This window comes from Capra hircus, chromosome 15 (genome assembly GCF_001704415.2).
Source record: "Capra hircus breed San Clemente chromosome 15, ASM170441v1, whole genome shotgun sequence".
Classification (NCBI taxonomy): Eukaryota; Metazoa; Chordata; class Mammalia; order Artiodactyla; family Bovidae; genus Capra; species Capra hircus.
The window spans coordinates 5,438,237-5,454,912 of NC_030822.1; the positions used below are offsets into that span (position 1 = coordinate 5,438,237).

Genomic DNA, 16,676 nt, shown 5'->3' on the forward strand with positions numbered 1-16,676 from the left:
GTTTCTTCTTGGTTTTCTTTTGGTTCTTTGGACACTAATTCTGTTAAGTGCATTAATTTAATCATTCTCAGCATCATGTCCTCAGTGTTATATTATGCCATATGTATTTCCATCTGGGCTTCCTCGGGCTCAATGCTTAAGAATCTGCCTGCAATGCAGGAGACATGGGTTTGATCCGTGGGTTTGGAAGATGCCCTGGAGGAAAAAATGGCAACCCGCTCCAGTGTTCTTGCCTGGGATATCCCGTGGGCAGAGGAGCCTGGTGGGCTATAGTCCATGGGGTCGAAAAACAGTTGCACAGGACTTAGCCACTACACAGTAACAGTAATGGTTTCCGTCTAGGACACTAATAAAATCTCAAACAGAAGTGCCACGGACCTGTGATGTGGTCTGTGGAATGGTCTTGGGCCACAAATTGTTACTAGTTTACAATAAAATAAGTACAGAAACTGAGAGAATGGAAGCATAAGTGATTTGACGTTGCCGCAGACATGCGTGGTTTCTGTATGTCATGAAAGAATCAGTCTGAGGGGCTTCTCTAGCGGTCCAGCGATTTAAGACCCCATGATTCCACTGCAGAGTACGCAGGTTCAGTCCCCGCTTGGGGGATTAGGATTCCCACATGCCACCCAGTGGAGCCCCCGCCCGTGCCCCCCGTCCCCCCCCAAAAAAAGAATATTAGTCTGGAGCAGGTTAAAAAGTAAAAAAAAAAAGCGTTCCTTTGTTCCTTTACCACAGGTGGTTTGAGAAGCGCTGCACTGGACCAGCGTTTTCCCAGCTTTTTGGCTGGAAGAACAACAAATAGTTTACATGGCCATCTGGACACCGTTATGTGGCGATGGACATATAACAGAAAACAGTTTTCATGAAACATATTCACCACGGGTGATGAGCTGATAAGCTCTTAATCTTTTTTTTTTCTTAAATGCTGGTTGAGACCTACTAAGTTGATTCATGTCTCACTAGTGCTTTGAGATATGTAGCTGGTAAAATATAGCTGGAGGAGGGAATGAATGTGGCCACTACATATTTTTCTGATACTTTGTACAGTCTGTTTTTCTCTCAAAGGGAATCACTATATATTTTTTTTAAAGCTTCTTGTGAACAGTTGCTTATGTTACCAGAATAGAATCATCACTCTTATTAGTTTATAGTATATTTTCTTTGTCAAGAAATTATTTAAAATAATGTTCATTAAATATTATTTTTGAGTTTGACATCTTTTTTGTTTTGGCAGTAGAGTTAAATATGAAACATGAATTATTTTATAGGTTTTTGTTTGTAGGGAAGATTGACTCGAGTTGATTTCTATCATGTGTATGTTTTAAATTATTTTTGGTAAAAGCATTAAAAATAGGTTTCTGACCATAGATTCCACTTCATACCCAAGGATAGCTACCATGGCGGGGGGAAATAGTAAATATCAAGTGTTAGGGAGGATGTGGAGACATTGAAACCCTTGTACGTTACTGGTGGGGATGTAAAATGCTACAGCCACTATGGGGTACAGCTTGGCAACTCCTCAGTTTCCGTATGACCAAGCAATTCCTCTTCTGGATATATACCCAGAAGAATTCAAACTAGGGTCTTGATATTTGTACACCCACATTCTTAGCAACAATATTCCCAACAGCCACAAAATGGAAGCAACCTAAGTCTCCATCGATGACTGAATGGATAAACAAGATGTGGTATTTACATAAAACGGAATGTTATTCAACTTTAAAAGGAAAGAAATTCTGACACATGCTGCAATGTGGGTAAACCTTGAGGATATTGTCCTAAGTAAAAATACAGCCCCTAAAAGACAGGTACCATTATGTTGAGGAGTCAAGATCCTAGAGATAGACAGTAGGATGCTGGTTGCCAGGAGCTGGGCGGGGTGGGGGGGTGGGGGTGGGAGTGGGGGATTTAATGAACACAGGGTTTCTGTTTTGAAAAACAAAAAAGTTTTGGAGATTGGTTGCACAAGTATAAATGTACTTAATACTACTAAGCTGTACAATTAAAAATAGTTAAGATGGTAAGTGCTACATATATTTTACCACACATATTTTTAAAAAATTGGTTTTTGAATGCTAATAACTCTTACTTGCTTAGAAAAATGGCATGTTGGTTATTTCAAGTATTAACTTAGCAACTTGTGTTTTATCAGTTCTGCGTTTTCCAGTTGGTGAGCGCTGAGAATAACCGCTATAGCCTAGATCACATCTCCTCACTGTTCACTTCTCAGGTAGGTTGAATCATGCTTTGCATATCACACAAGTACAGGAAAGAAGTATTGGCTAACTTACCTGTTGTAATGGGATTGTAATCTTAAAGTGGATTATTTAGTGAAACTTGGTCCAAACAAAATTTGATTTGGATTTCACCTGGTTCACATGGCACCATCTTTTGTTTCCATGTTTTTATCTCTGCTTATATGAGTGTAACTCACCATAAAGTAGTACCCTTTCTGTCTTATTTTAACCTGTATTTGTTTGTTTTCTCCCTGCATTTCCTTTCAGGAGACACTGATTGACTTTGCCTTAACCTCTACGGATATCTGGGCCCTGTGGCACGATGCCGAGAACCAGACGGCTGTGAAATACATCAACTTTGAACAGTGCGTCCCTCTCCTCTGTCCTCCTGCCTTGCCCCAGGCAAAGTCACGCTTAGAGAAGGGAGCTCATTGTGTAGGCAAAAGTCAAATGTGTGCATTTAAAGGGTTCAGCCCTAGGGTTGCCTGCCTTCTGACAGACCTTCTATTTCATTTTGCGTTCTTACCTTGCGGTTTTAGGACAGAAAAAGGATTCTTAGAGTTGGAATGACACACAGAAATATGCATGTATACCATCTTTATCGGGAGAGATAGCGCATATCCAAAATACTTCTTTTTTTGTTTGTTTTTCAAACAAGCTCTGGCTGGCTTTATGAAAGAAAAGCTGTGCATGATTGACTTTTTACCAGTCTGCTCTGGCACGACCTGGATGCACCCGTGGCGGCCAGTGTGCATGCTCTGGTATCTCCCACGTGCGTTGCCAGTTCCGTGTTAACACCCCTGCAGCGATGGAGGCCTGTTCTGGCTCATATGGCCTAACACTGTACTTCAGATTTCCCTGAGGCTGGGTGCTTGGCAAGGATGGCCGGTTTCGCTTTGCTTTGTCTATCGTTGGCAGCGTTTGCTTGTACCCCAGCACCCACTTTCCACTTTTCATGACGGGTTGGAGCCTAGAGTTGAGCAACTCTAGCGACTTTTTCATGTTCACCGTCTTCTGCCTTAAGTGTGGGATGCCCCCAGCCAAGGGCAGCCTCCAAGAAGGCTGGGGAGCGAGAAAGGTCTCAAATACTTGTAATCTGCACATTTCCATTGTTTTTAAGCAAACTCCATTTCTGATACTCACAACTTCTAAAAGTCACTGCAGCCCCTTTGAGGTCTCAGTGTCCTCACCCTAAGGTAAAAAGTAGATTCTACAACAACAGCGCTTCTCAGACTTCGTTTTTTGATCGGGAAACCCTTTTATTTACATAATATGCATTTTAAGATTTTTAACAGTTACAAAACACATTTAAGAACCAGTTTTGAATCAGACACTTGTGTAATTCCTGAAACGTGTGAAGGATTCCCTGGATCATATTTTGATGCTCCTGGAACTACAGTTGCCCCTTGAACAGCATGGATTCTAAACTGGGGGGTCCACTTAATACATCGATTTTTCTCATAGCAGTTACTCTAGTACTGTAGGATCTACAGTTCCCTGAATAAGCTGTACCTGGGTTTTCGAGGGTCGGCGCCTGTAAACCCCCCATGTTGTTCAAGAGTCAACTATAAAGTAATTGTACCCAAGGGGTCCCTTATGAAACCCATATTCTAGATTAGAATTCTAGGAGTGGTTGCCCCCAGCTTGACCCTGAACCACACCTCAGAAAGCAGAGAGTACTCCTTATAGATGGCATCCAGGCAAGTGGGTTAAAAAAGCAAAGAATCCAGTGTTGGGTGAGTTTGAAACCTGGTTCCCCAGCTTATTAGCTGTGAGATACCCTAAACCTCACTTTAGACATCTTAAAATGAGGGCAGTGTATCCTTCAAAGAATTGTCATAAGGTATAAATGAAGTGTGGGATTCTCTGGTAGCTGAGCTGATAAAGAATTTGCCTTCAATGCAGGAGACCCCAGTTTGATTCCTGAGTCGGGAACGTACCCTGGAGAAGGGATAGGCTACCCACTCCAGTATTCTTGGACTTCCCTGGTGGCTTAGATGGTAAAGAATCCACCTGCCATGCAGGAGACCTGGGTTCGATCCCTGGGTTGGGAAGATCCCCTAGAGAAAGGAAAGGCTACCCTCTCCTGTATCCTGGCCTGAAGAATCCCCATGGACAGAGGAGCCTGGCAGGCTACAGTCCGTGGGGTCACAGAAAGTTGGACAGGACTGAGCAACTAAGCACACACGTGAAGTATATCCAGAATTACACCTGCAGAAGGTTTCGCGTGTGGTAAATGTAGAATGAGAGTTAGCTATTATTTGTAGATTTGTGTTTAGAGTTTTAATTCAGGAAGATGCCCATCAAAAGAAGTAAGAGCACTTCTATAATCCAGACTCTGCCATGAATACGTTTCTTTTTTTGGAAACTATTTTAAATAGAATTGATCGAGGACTTCCGTGGTGGTCCAGTGGTTAGGATTTCATGCTGTCACTGCAGGGTGCACGGGTTCAGTCCCTGGTCAGGGAAATTCCACATGTTGCCTGACGCAGCCAGAAAAAAAATAGAATTCATCAAGCAGTAGTTGCAGAGGTTAGCAATGGGACCCTTCCTGCCCAGATATTGCTAACTGCATAAGCTTCATTTTTATTCGTCATCTTTATGTAGACTGATGGACTTTTTTCTCTCTGTAGTAATGTTGCAGGTCAGTGGAGTCCAGTTTTTATGCAGCCTCTGCCAGAGGAAGAAATCATCATCAGAGATGATCAAGACCCCAGAGTAAGTGACGCTGAAGTTTTATATAAAGAGATGATTTACCCTGATACCAGTTTGAGAAGAACCAGTTGTATTAGCAGAACTCTTTAAGCTGCAGATGAAAGAAACCCACCTCAAACTACCTTAAGCTGAACGTATTGGCTTGTGCTGCTGAGAAGTTCAGAGTTACCTGGTTTCAGCCAGGGCTGGAATAATGCCTTTCGGGCTTCATTTCTCCTTTGTCTCTATTCTGCTTTCCCTCCTTTTTGGGTTTATTGTTGAACAAGCACAAGCTTGTTCAGAAAAGAGCGCGCTTCTGTACTAGGTCGTGGAGTTGACCCTGGCCTGGCATGGTCACTTGATCAGAATGATAGAATATTCTGGCTTGGCATGGGAAACATGTTCAGCCTGGACCTTCTTATTGTAGAAGGTGAAGTTCAGCTGGGTGTGGGTAGAGGAGGAGTGATTCTTCAGAGAAAGGTAAGGGGTTTGTTAGTAAAAGAAAGGGAAATGGATTCTGGGCAGGCACAGACCATGGGTGTCCACTATACTAACCGTGTGAATAGATGCATAAAAACTAGGAACAAAATAAATTCTGACAGAGGTATATGCTATGAAGAACACAGCTGTAAAAGGCAATGCAGTAGAGAACAAAACGGGCCAGGCTGCCTGGTTTTCAGGGACATCCTCAAGGTAAACGGAAGAAAAACTTGATTCTTTACTGTTAAAGTGAGCTTAAAGATTATGGGCTCTGGGTCTAAGACGTTAACTGTTTGTAGGATTGGGAAACCCATTTTGAGTATCTGAAATTGAATATTGCTATATTTTTAATCCCAAGAGTTTATTGGCATTAAACTTTCACCTAGAATTCAAAATCACATGCTGATTTTTAAAAATTCTTGTTTTTCTTCATTTTGGTCATTGTATAAATGTCTCTCAGAACCTCAGTGGAAGGAAGGAAGGAAACTTGAATAAAGGTCAACCAAGTTTGCTACTTATTGGCAAATCTGGTTTATAAAATTTGATCAAAATAATTAGTATGAGACTTTCCATGTTGTTCTCCCTACTTCATTTCCCCACTTATTAGAGCTTATTGCAGTTTGTTTGTTTTTTATATATATAATGCCTATTCTTATTGATTCCTTTCCTTTTCATATGTGAACCATGAATGAGGCCTTTTGTGGATGGTGAAACCAGTTTAATTGTTCTCTTACTGGTGTTTATGACTAATAACCTGGATAGGAACTCTTCACTTTTCAGATTGGCGTTTGATAAGCTGACCCACTGAAGTGCTCCGTGAGAATGTACTACATTCTCAGTGTAGTACATCCAGTTGGTCCAGAACACTAGAGGGTTCACTCTCAGGGTGAAAATTTATGACTGCTCCGCTACTCTGCTCTACGCAGAGGGCAGAATTTCTACGTTCACATAATAGAAATGCAGACTTTGGTTTTAACGTGTTTGATGCTTCATTCAAATTTTTCCGAATTTTATCTTTTTTAGAATGATGCTAATTCTTGCTTCAATGTTCTAACAGGAGATGTATCTGCAGAGTCTTTTTACACCAGGGCGATTCATTAATGCAGCTTTATGTAAAGCTTTACAGGTCAGTGAAAAAATATTTGCTATTATTATATAGTTAATGATTACTATTAATTTTTGTTGTTTTGCATGTACTAACCCCAACATAGTTTTGCAGTTGTATATACGGATGTTTATAAATGCTGTTGTAATTTTTTTTAATGTTCTTTCCATAAGAATACCAAGAGTCCCAATGTGGAGAGAGGATTAAGGGCACTTTCCCACTGACTAGTGAAGCATGACGCTAGTAAAGGAGAAACTGCACCTACACTGTTGTAAAAACATCCCTTACTACACTGCATATACTCTCTATACTAGAAAGAAATTTTAAATGTTTTCTTGGATAGGTTTGATGGTACGGTTTTTACCCTTTCGTTAGTACAGCAAAGGTCTGACTTGGTTCACGTTCAAGAAAACTCTAAAAAAAAAATCTAAGCTTCAAAGTTACAGGGTATAAGAGATGCAAGTCACTTAGACTTTGTTAAATTGCCACTTAGCTTCATGAATTTGAAATAATCACTCATAGAATTAAAAAATCCCTTAGAATTTCCTGATCTGACCTCCCACACAAAGCAGAAATACCTTCTGAGGCTTCTCTGACAGACAGCTAGTCAGCTTCTAGTTGTCTCTGCCTCCAGGGACAAGTTATCTCAGCTCCTCCTGTGTGACTTACCACTCAGAACTGTGCCATCTGAAAGTTTATCCCAGGGTATTCCCTGGCGGTTAGGTGGTTAGGACTCGGCACCTTCACTCTTGGGGCCCAGGTTCAATCCCTGTTTGGGGAACTAAAGTCCCCCAAGCCACGTGGTACAGCCAAAGAAAAGTCCATCCTAGTATTAGATCAGATTTAATCCTACATCATTTAGGTGGCATCTTTCTTTGGGAGCTTCCCAGAACACAGCTGTTTTCTATAAAGCAACTCTTCAAGTATTTTAAGCATTTTCCGTGTTATCTTTCTCCAGGCTCAGTACACCCAGTCCCTTAACTTTCTCCCAGGTGATGTGGTTTCCAGATCCTTGACTTTTCTTCTGGATGCATTCTTGAATATCTGGCTGTTCTATGTTTTCTTTTTTCTCTCTAATAAAACTCCAGGATGACACAATCACTTACTTCTAAGGCATTATTTCTTTCATCTCATCAGCCCTTTTTGTTAACAGTAGTCAAATGTACAGTTTCTCATGGTGTCTCTTGCAGACTGAGATCCTGAATGATCAGTGAGGCGCCGATCACGAGCTTTACCTTAGGAGAGTCTTTCCCAGTAGAGTGGCCTACCTCCACCACTGCTCTCGCTCACCTTTGCGCCTGTCAGGATGTCTGTATTTGGCATCATCTTACATCTCCCTTCCAGCTGAGCAGTAGATGTTATGTTTCGTTTTATAATTCTTGCAGGCTCATGAGTTTTTATAGTTTATCCTGGACTACAGAAACTATTTCATCTTCCTGTGATCTCACGGTTAGAAGTTATTTGCACAATGTTAAGAGTAACTGTGCTATTTCAGGCCTGTCCAGTGTCTATTGTGTTGTTATATATTGCCTCAGCGTCTCCTGGAGTATTTTTCAGTTAGTTTTTAGTGTTATGTGGTACTCTAAAGTGTCTCTTTGTTTCTCTCTTCAGATTTTCTGTCGAGGAACTGAGAGGAATTTAGACCTTTCCTGGACGGAACTAAAGAAAGAAGTTACTTTAGCTGTTGAAAGTGAGGTGAGGTTTGGTTAAAGAAAGACAGTTTCTTTCATCTCACTGTGGGGCAGATTGGTACCAAGAAATTGTTCAAATTGTTCATTGGACCTTGTTGCTAAGAAATATAAATTTCTAAACCTTTTCATTAAAGAATTAGATACAAATTTAACAGTCTATGGTATATATACTTCCCTATAGTTTAAGGAATATTCACTTCCCTATGGTTTAATAAAATGATATTACACATTTATGTTTGGTGGAAGAAAACATCTGAAATGGTATCAAGAGTTTCTTTTTTCTTTTTTTTTCTTTGCCAGCTCCAAGGAAGTGTAACAGAGTATGAATTTTCCCAGGAAGAATTCCGAAATTTACAGCAGGAATTCTGGTGCAAGTTCTATGCCTGCTGTCTTCAGTATCAAGAAGCCCTTTCTCATCCTCTTGCCCTGCATTTGAATCCACACACAAACATGGTGTGCCTGTTGAAGAAAGTAAGAGAGCGGAAACACATAGAACTCCTGTAGGCTGTTCAGTGGGCCTTTCAGAATGCAATGTCTGTTGTATACTGTAGTTAGCTTTTAGGACTTTGGTGGGTTTTCTCTTGCAGGGCGGAGGGCATCCTCAGAATTATAGTTAATTTGTGTTTGAATGGTCTTCTGCACTATTTACCCTTTTCTGCATCTTGTTCACCTTTTACATTGAAGTGATTCCCTATTTGAAAGTTCCGAGAATAGCACGAAGCATTTCTAGATCCCCTTCACCCAGATTCACCATTTATTAACTTTCATTTGCCTTTCTTCCTGAGCCACTAGAGAGTTAGTTGTAAATATCGTGCCCCTTGATCCTGACACATTTTAGCGTGTATCTAAGCACAGTGGCATTCTTTCATAACTGCAGCACAATTTAAAGATCAGGCAGTTTGATATTGGTTTATATTCAGATTTTACTAGTTGTGCTTAGAATTTTTCTTCCTTGATCTGGGATCCAGTTCAAGATCTTGCATATGTTGAGTTGTCATGTTTCTTTACTTAACCTCCAGCTGTTGTTGGCCTTTCTCTGTCTTTTGTGACACTGACTTTTTAAACTGTTTCTTTATTTGGCTGCATCTGGTCTTCGGTGCGTCCAGTGGGGTCTTCCATTGCCGCATGCGTACTCCCTAGTTGTGGTGAGAGGGCTTAGCTGCTCCGGGCCATGTGGGATCTTAGTTCCCCACCCATGAATCAAGCGCTCGTGCCCTGCATCGCAAGGCAGGTTCTTAAGGGAAGTCCTGACGTTGCCCCTCTTTGAAGGCTACACCTGTTATTTGGTAGAGTGTCCTTCAGTTTGGATTTGTCTGGGGTCTCCTCATGAAAAGATTCAGGTCTCAACTATTTTATACCCTTAAACACTCACTGAAAAAACTAACATAACTGGAAGCTTTGTATTTGCAGGGGTACCTGTCTTTCCTTGTGCCTTCCTCCTTAGTGGATCATTTATATCTCCTCCCTGATGAGAGTCTTTTGACAGAGGATGAGACAACCATATCTGATGGTAAGAGTGATTATTAGGTCCACATTCAAGCTCCTTTCTCCTTAAGTCCTATGCTTTCATTCAAACAGATACAAAAAACATTGATGGCCACTGTGACCTTTCCTGGTCAGTGTACCTCATTGTACATTAAAAAAAAAACCTGAGGAGGCCTAAGCATCTCCAAGACTTCCGATAGCTATCCGTCATTTATTATTAATATTTTTTTAGTATAATATTAACTAGCAGCTCTTCATTGACCTGAGACATGAATGTCACCTTTCTCTTACTTACAGATGTGGATGTTGCTCGGGATGTCATGTGTCTTATAAAATGCCTCCGGCTGATTGGAGAGTCAGTAACTGTGGATATGTCAGTAATGATGGAAATGAGCTGTTACAACCTACAGTCTCCAGAAAAGGCTGCAGAACAGATTCTGGAAGATTTGATCACTATTGATGTGTAAGGAGAATTTAGGGTAAAGTCCATTTCCTAATGGAAATTTAGCAATTCTTAGTGTCAATATCAGGTTTGAATATAATTCAGATATGTACAAAGTAGTGGCTTAAAGTGAGTTGTCATGATTCTAAGTAGCTGTTTTCAGCTTTTAAACAGAAAATCTAACACATGAATTCAAATCTGGAAACAAGACTCATGAATTACAGTCTGGCTATTAACTATGATGTGAAGTCACTCAGTCGTGTCCGACTCTTTGTGACCCCATGGACTGTAGCCTGCCAAGCTCCTCTGTCCATGGGATTTTCCAGGCAAGAGTACTGAAGTGGGTTGCCATTTCCTTTTCCAAGGAATCTTCCCAACCCAGGGATCGAACCCGGGTCTCCCACATTGTAGGCAGATGCTTTTACCATCTGAACCACCAGGGAACTGAGCTGTAAATTCTAAAATGTAAATGTATTTTCCTCTAATACATTTTGTCTGTCATTTCTGGAAAAAAATGAAGGAAACTTTGCTACATGGCATGAAAGTATCTTGTATACCAGAGTGATTACTTCACTCCTGTGTGACATGGCTGGTTTTCCTGTTTCATAGAGCATTTACCTTACAGGGGCATAAACAGTCTATCACGTACATTCTCAGAAGTAATGGTTTTCTAACTTCCTTATAGAGACAATGTGATGGAGGATATCTGTAGTAAGCTGCAGGAGATTAGGAACCCAATCCATGCCATTGGACTTCTAATACGGGAGATGGATTATGAAACGGAAGTAGAAATGGAAAAGGGATTCAATCCAGGTAAATGACAAAGCAGCAAGTGCACCTTTTGATTTAGAGAAAACAGTAATGCAGTTAAATTTTTAAATCAATTCTTATTTTTGAATTTACAGCTCAGCCTTTGAATATTCGAGTGAATCTTTCTCAGCTCTACGGTAGTAGCACATCGGGGCATATCGTGTGCCGAAGTGTGTGTAAAATTGCCAGCACGCGCTTCCTCATCTGCCGAGACCTTTTGATCTTACAGCAGCTACTAATGAGGCTAGGAGATGCTGTAAGTACTGCTTGAGGGAGAGCTTGTCAAATCTGAAATCTGGACTTGACCTGCAGGCACGTGGCGGAGCATCAGCCCCAGAGCACAGAGACGTGTGTCTTTGTTCACTGCTCTGTCCCACGTGCTTGGCCCTTCGCGAGTCCTCTGTGAATGCATGCTGATTTAAGAATGAGTGAGCCTAAACTGTAGATTAAGAATGTATATGAGGTGGGGGGGGGGAGAATGTATATGAAGCAGGTTGTTTTCCTCTTAACCTTTGTGTATATCATGGTGAGATAGTTTTCTAGGATGGCGCTCCCAAAATGTAGTAGTATTAGTACAGCTCTGGATGTGATCACAGGGTACCATTTAGGACGGAGGAGAGAGGAAGAAAGAGAAAAAGAACTTCTCTCTTTCTCCAGTGCAGGATTTGCCCTAAGCCGTTTTGAAATTGCAGTTGGTTTTGGGGTCCCCCAGCTCCATACTCTGCCTCCCTGTCCATCCTCGCCTTTTAGCCACCAGCCTTGTGTTGCCAGACTGCTGTCCTTGTCTCTCCCCCTCCTCCCCGCCTTGAACGTTTCACATTCCAGAGTTAACCTGTCTTCCCACCATCAGTTCAGTTCAGTTCAGTTCAGTTCAGTTCAGTTCAGTTCAGTTCAGTCACTCAGTCATGTCTGACTCTTCGCGACCCCATGAATCGCAGCACGCCAAGCCTCCCTGTCCATCACCGACTCCCGGAGTTCACTCAGACTCGCGTTCATCGAGTCAGTGATGCCATCCAGCCATCTCATCCTCTGTCGTCCCCTTCTTCTCCTGCCCCCAATCCCTCCCAGCATCAAAGTCTTTTCCAGTGAGTCAGCTCTTCGCATGAGGCGGCCAAAGTACTAGAGTTTCAGCTTTAGCATCATTCCTTCCAAACACTCATCTGAGCCTGACAAGGAAGCAATCTGATTAAACTAATTCATATTGATATATAAATAAACTGAAAGCCCTTTGGAGCTCCCGGGGGTGTTTATACTTTTTAAATCAGAATTCATTAACTCAAGTACATGGCTAATGGCAGAATTTCTGGTAAAAGATAAGGAGAAAACATTCCGGAAGATGATTGGTCTAGGACCACCTAGGAGAAGCAGGACCCTTTCCTGAAAGTTGTCTGTCTGTTTGCCTCACAGCTCATGGGATCTTAGTTACTTGATCAGGGATTGAACCCAGGCTTTGGCAGTGAAAGCCTAAGTCCCAGCCACTGCAGCACCATGGAATTCCCTTTGTGGTTTTGTTTTTTGAGTTTGTATTGTATTTTAATATTTATTTATTTGGCTGCATCCAGTCATAGCCGGTACCTTTGGGGTCTGTTCCCTGGCCAGGGATTGAACCCATGCCCCTAAAGTAGAAGCGTGGAGTCTTAACCACCAGACCAATAGGGAGGTCCCAAAGCGACACACATTTTTAAGGCTACTGATATTCTTGTCAAGCTTTCCTCTAATGCTCATATTTATTTTACCCAAAACCAGAAGATTAAGAAATGTCTTAGATTTTCCCTGTTCCTCTTCTTCAGTCCTGAACCTACAAATTTGGTGAAAGTTAAGCAGTCTGTTACCGTTTTCTTTTTCGCCATCAGCTCCTGTGGCCTGGTGAGCTGTTTTTGTTATTTTGCGCTAATAAGTGGGTAGATCCTTTTGCTGCCTGCTACCCCAAACACAATAGGTGTGTCGCTTTTACGTACGCCCTTTGTAACTGTGTTATTTCACCGCCACCTGAACCTAAGGGTTATCCTTACTAAATACCATTTCCTGTCTCACCCACCCACCCATGACATACAGGTAATCTTGGGAGCTGGCCAGCTCTTTCAAGCCCAGCAAGACCTACTGCATCGAACAGCTCCCCTGCTCTTATCTTATTACCTCATTAAGTGGGGAAGTCAGTGCTTGGCAACTGATGTTCCAGTTGACACCTTGTGAGTTTCCGTGTTCTGATTATTTTAAAAATAAATGGTGAGCTTGATGACTCTTTTCCACTGTCTGATAGAAAAGCAGATTAAAGATTGTGCTGCAGCAGGATATGCCTGTGAGGCTCAGAGCTTTCAGATAGCTCCATTTTCTAAAGGTTAGAGGCAAGTTATAAGAACGAAAATGACACAAGAAGATTGAAAGCAATAGATATGTGTTATTATTGTATGTGTGCATGGATAACGTAAAGACAGATCCTGTGGAAAGCAACGAAGATGAGGTCACCTTGCGGTATGACTCGGAGCTCAACCTGGTGCTCTGTGACAACCTGGGAGGGTGGGATGGAGGGAGAATCGGGAGGGAGGGGACGTTTCTGTGCCTGTGGTTGATTCATGTTGACCTGTGGCAGAAACCAGCACAATATTGTAAAGCAATTATCCTTCAGTTAAAAATAAATAGTTTTTTTTTTAAGTTGACGTCACAGAGAAAGTTAGGCCACGTACGAAAATATGCTAATTATCAAGAGTAGACTGAGATTCTTTATAACCAAAGTAAGAAAGAAAATTTAACGTGTGCCTAACAGACTGACACTTCAGTTAGATAAGCCACTTTACTTAAAAGGACAGGGAAGGCTTTTCATGGCATGGAGGCCTAAGAAATTTTTGCCCTGGCTTCTCCTTGAAGGATCGCTGGGTGATATGATGGGAAACAATCTAAGCCACTGCTCATTTTCCAGATACTTTTGTGCTTTCAGTGGCGCGTTCATGTGTAGTTTATTAGTGAAACTGACAGCGTTTTAATCAGCTAACTTGTTGAAGTAATGTTAGCATAGGAAAATTTATTGAGCTTTTTTGGTTTTTTTCCCCTTTCCTCACAGGGAGTCTAATCTTCAACATTTATCAGTACTGGAACTAACTGACTCTGGTGCTTTAACGACAAATAAGTTTGGTAAGGATTGGACTGTGTGTGCATTTGATTTTAAGTTTGGCATTTATTGAGTGCTCATTAAGGTGGTCTTTTGCCGCCTTGCTTTAGCAAAGGTGCCTCGGCTGTGCTTTCAGTTTGAGAGGGTGTGAGCAAGCTGTGTCCTGAGACCTCGCTGGTTGTGACAAGTAGGATCAGATCAGACAGAAATGAAGGGTGTTGCCTGTATATATGCGCACGTGTGTGCCCAGTCATGTCCAACTCTCTGTGACCCCCAGGCTCCTCTGTCCATGGGATTTCCCAGGCAAGAATATTAGGGTAGGTTGTCATTCCCTTCTCCAGGGGATCTTCCCAACCCAAGGAGTGAATCCATCTCTGGTATTGGCAGGCAGATTCTCTACCACTGAGCCACCTGGGAAGCTGTGTGTGTGGGTGTGGGTGTGGGTGTGGGTGTGGGTGTGTGGGTGTGGGTGTGGGTGTGTGTGCACGCGCACACCCCCGCGTATACGTGTGTACAACTGCTTTTCCGTTGTATACTGATACTCCAGTGGTTAATCATTTTTTTAATTTACTAAGTTCATATAGCTTTTGTAATCTTGTCTCCATCAGCAAATATTCAAAAGGAGTCCTCGCTCATGCTTGAGAACCATTCTGGAGAATTTATTCTGTGTTTTGGTATAAAATTTAGACTCTTAGGACTATGTTTATTGGAAACACTTTGAGAGGAATGGCGTGACTGTCATGTTAATTTAGTGGCTCTTTTATTGTATTTGTATAGTACTTCATAGTTTACAGATTGCTTTTATTTATATTGCCATTGATTATACCAGTGATGCATTTTACGTTTTTAAATAATGTTCTTTGTGACAGGCGTAAAATGAATTGGTAGGCTGTCTTAATTGAAAATTAATACTACTGTTGCAAATTGGTGACTGTTAAAACTTTTTATTTTTAAGTATCTAGCCCTCAGACAATTGTGGAATTATTCTTCCAAGAAGGTGCAAGAAAACACATTATATCTCATCTGTTCTCTCAACCAAAGGCGCCTCTAAGCCAAACTGGATTGAACTGGCCAGAGATGATCACTGCAGTTACCAATTATTTATTGCAGCTCTTGTATCCTTTCATTTAAAAGCTAATTGAGAGGGGTTTTTTTCTATCCACATAGTCTAAGATTCAGAAATATTCTGCCTGTGTAATGAAAAATTTTAATGAGGTTGGATGTTTACCCCCCCCCATCCCAATAAGAAATGATAGTTATTTTCAGGTATCCCTTTTTTTTTTTTTTTTTTTTAAATTTTTTTTTTGCTCAGGGGTTGAGCCACATTTTATTGGTGCACATACAGTTAATACCTAGGTTGCTTTCAAAGCATACATTTATCAAATATTTATTGAATGGCTTTGTATGCCAAGCCCTGTGTTAGGTACTGAGTATCCATTGGCCTAGTATGCTTGGGCAGTATCCTAGCTAAAATCAGAAGTGAGCACCAAGAGGTGAGATACGTGCTTTAGTTCTTTGCCGGTTGCATTCTAATGCAGGTGACTAGGCTCCTAGTATACAACCTTTCCACTGTGTTTAATATTAAAGCTGTGTAGTTGTGTAGGAAGAACATGTGTTGTACCACCTTCTATTCACCTTCTTTTTAAAAATTAAGCCATTTCATGGAGTTTGGGTGCTCAGTGTGCATATTTAAGCTTTACCGAAACAGTGAACAGTTCCCTTAACCAATGACTAGATGGCCTAGCAATCCTGGTTGTCTCTTTCTAGAATGTTTGATGGGAAATTGTCAGTATGTACAATTGCAGGTGAGTACCGTTGAACATTTCAGGACAGTTATTCTTGTAAAGAAGGGGATTTCTGGAACTTTTTTCTTTGTAAGTGTTTCTTGCATTTTAATTGGGCTGATAAGACCCACAGTAATTTACACTGGATTACATGGAAACATACACCAGAGAGATTTTCTTTACTTCATTCTTGGCAGTATCATTCCTAACACAGTGTTTTATGAAGTACTTTTTTGTTAATTCTCTCTATTGGGTTCTCTTTATAGAAAGAAAACGTATCATTGTCTTCATACAAATCCTTCACTGGAATCTAGTCAGTTGAGCCAGTAAACACCAAAAGTTAGAAGATTGCCAAGATGGAAAGTGTGTTTGTTTTCATGTGATAGTGTTATTAGAGTCCAGTTTGCTTTCTTAGCGTGTCTAATAACTTATTAATAATTTAAGAATAGATTAACAGGGTTTGGTTTTAACCTCAAGATGCTTTCTGGAAATACAGCTTTTGTGTTGAATGACCACTATCTTCTCTCCCTCTGAAGAACATGGAAATGAATATCTCCTTAAGGGATATTTATCCTCTAATCAGAAACCACCTTTTTGCCTTTAAGGATTATATTCAGTTGCTGCATCCCTGGTGTCAAGTCAACGTTGGTTCCTGCCGATTTATGCTGGGACGGTGTTACCTGGTTACGGGAGAGGGACAGAAGGTAAACTTCATCCGAAAGATGAGCAGACTTTAGACCAAGGAGGACACTCAGTTTCCATCTCAGGGAGGGGATTGGAGGCCTAGAATCCTCCAGATAAGGGTAAAGAAGACTAACAGTGCCAGCAAGGGGCATGAT

The 16,676-nt window shown here is 41.3% G+C and overlaps 1 protein-coding gene across 1 annotated transcript in view; it reads left to right on the forward strand.

Moving 5' to 3' along the window:
* Positions 1–16,676, forward strand: part of NUP160 (nucleoporin 160) — a 43,649-nt gene that overhangs the window by 14,258 nt on the left and 12,715 nt on the right. Inside the window, exons 8-22 of the mRNA XM_018059084.1 lie at positions 2,156–2,233; positions 2,508–2,605; positions 4,874–4,958; positions 6,472–6,540; positions 8,131–8,214; positions 8,511–8,681; positions 9,621–9,720; positions 9,993–10,158; positions 10,823–10,950; positions 11,043–11,203; positions 13,003–13,136; positions 14,006–14,076; positions 15,009–15,168; positions 15,789–15,858; positions 16,443–16,541. Coding sequence (XP_017914573.1) covers positions 2,156–2,233; positions 2,508–2,605; positions 4,874–4,958; positions 6,472–6,540; positions 8,131–8,214; positions 8,511–8,681; positions 9,621–9,720; positions 9,993–10,158; positions 10,823–10,950; positions 11,043–11,203; positions 13,003–13,136; positions 14,006–14,076; positions 15,009–15,168; positions 15,789–15,858; positions 16,443–16,541 — 1,674 coding nt within the window. The remainder of the gene's footprint in view (positions 1–2,155; positions 2,234–2,507; positions 2,606–4,873; positions 4,959–6,471; positions 6,541–8,130; positions 8,215–8,510; positions 8,682–9,620; positions 9,721–9,992; positions 10,159–10,822; positions 10,951–11,042; positions 11,204–13,002; positions 13,137–14,005; positions 14,077–15,008; positions 15,169–15,788; positions 15,859–16,442; positions 16,542–16,676) is intronic.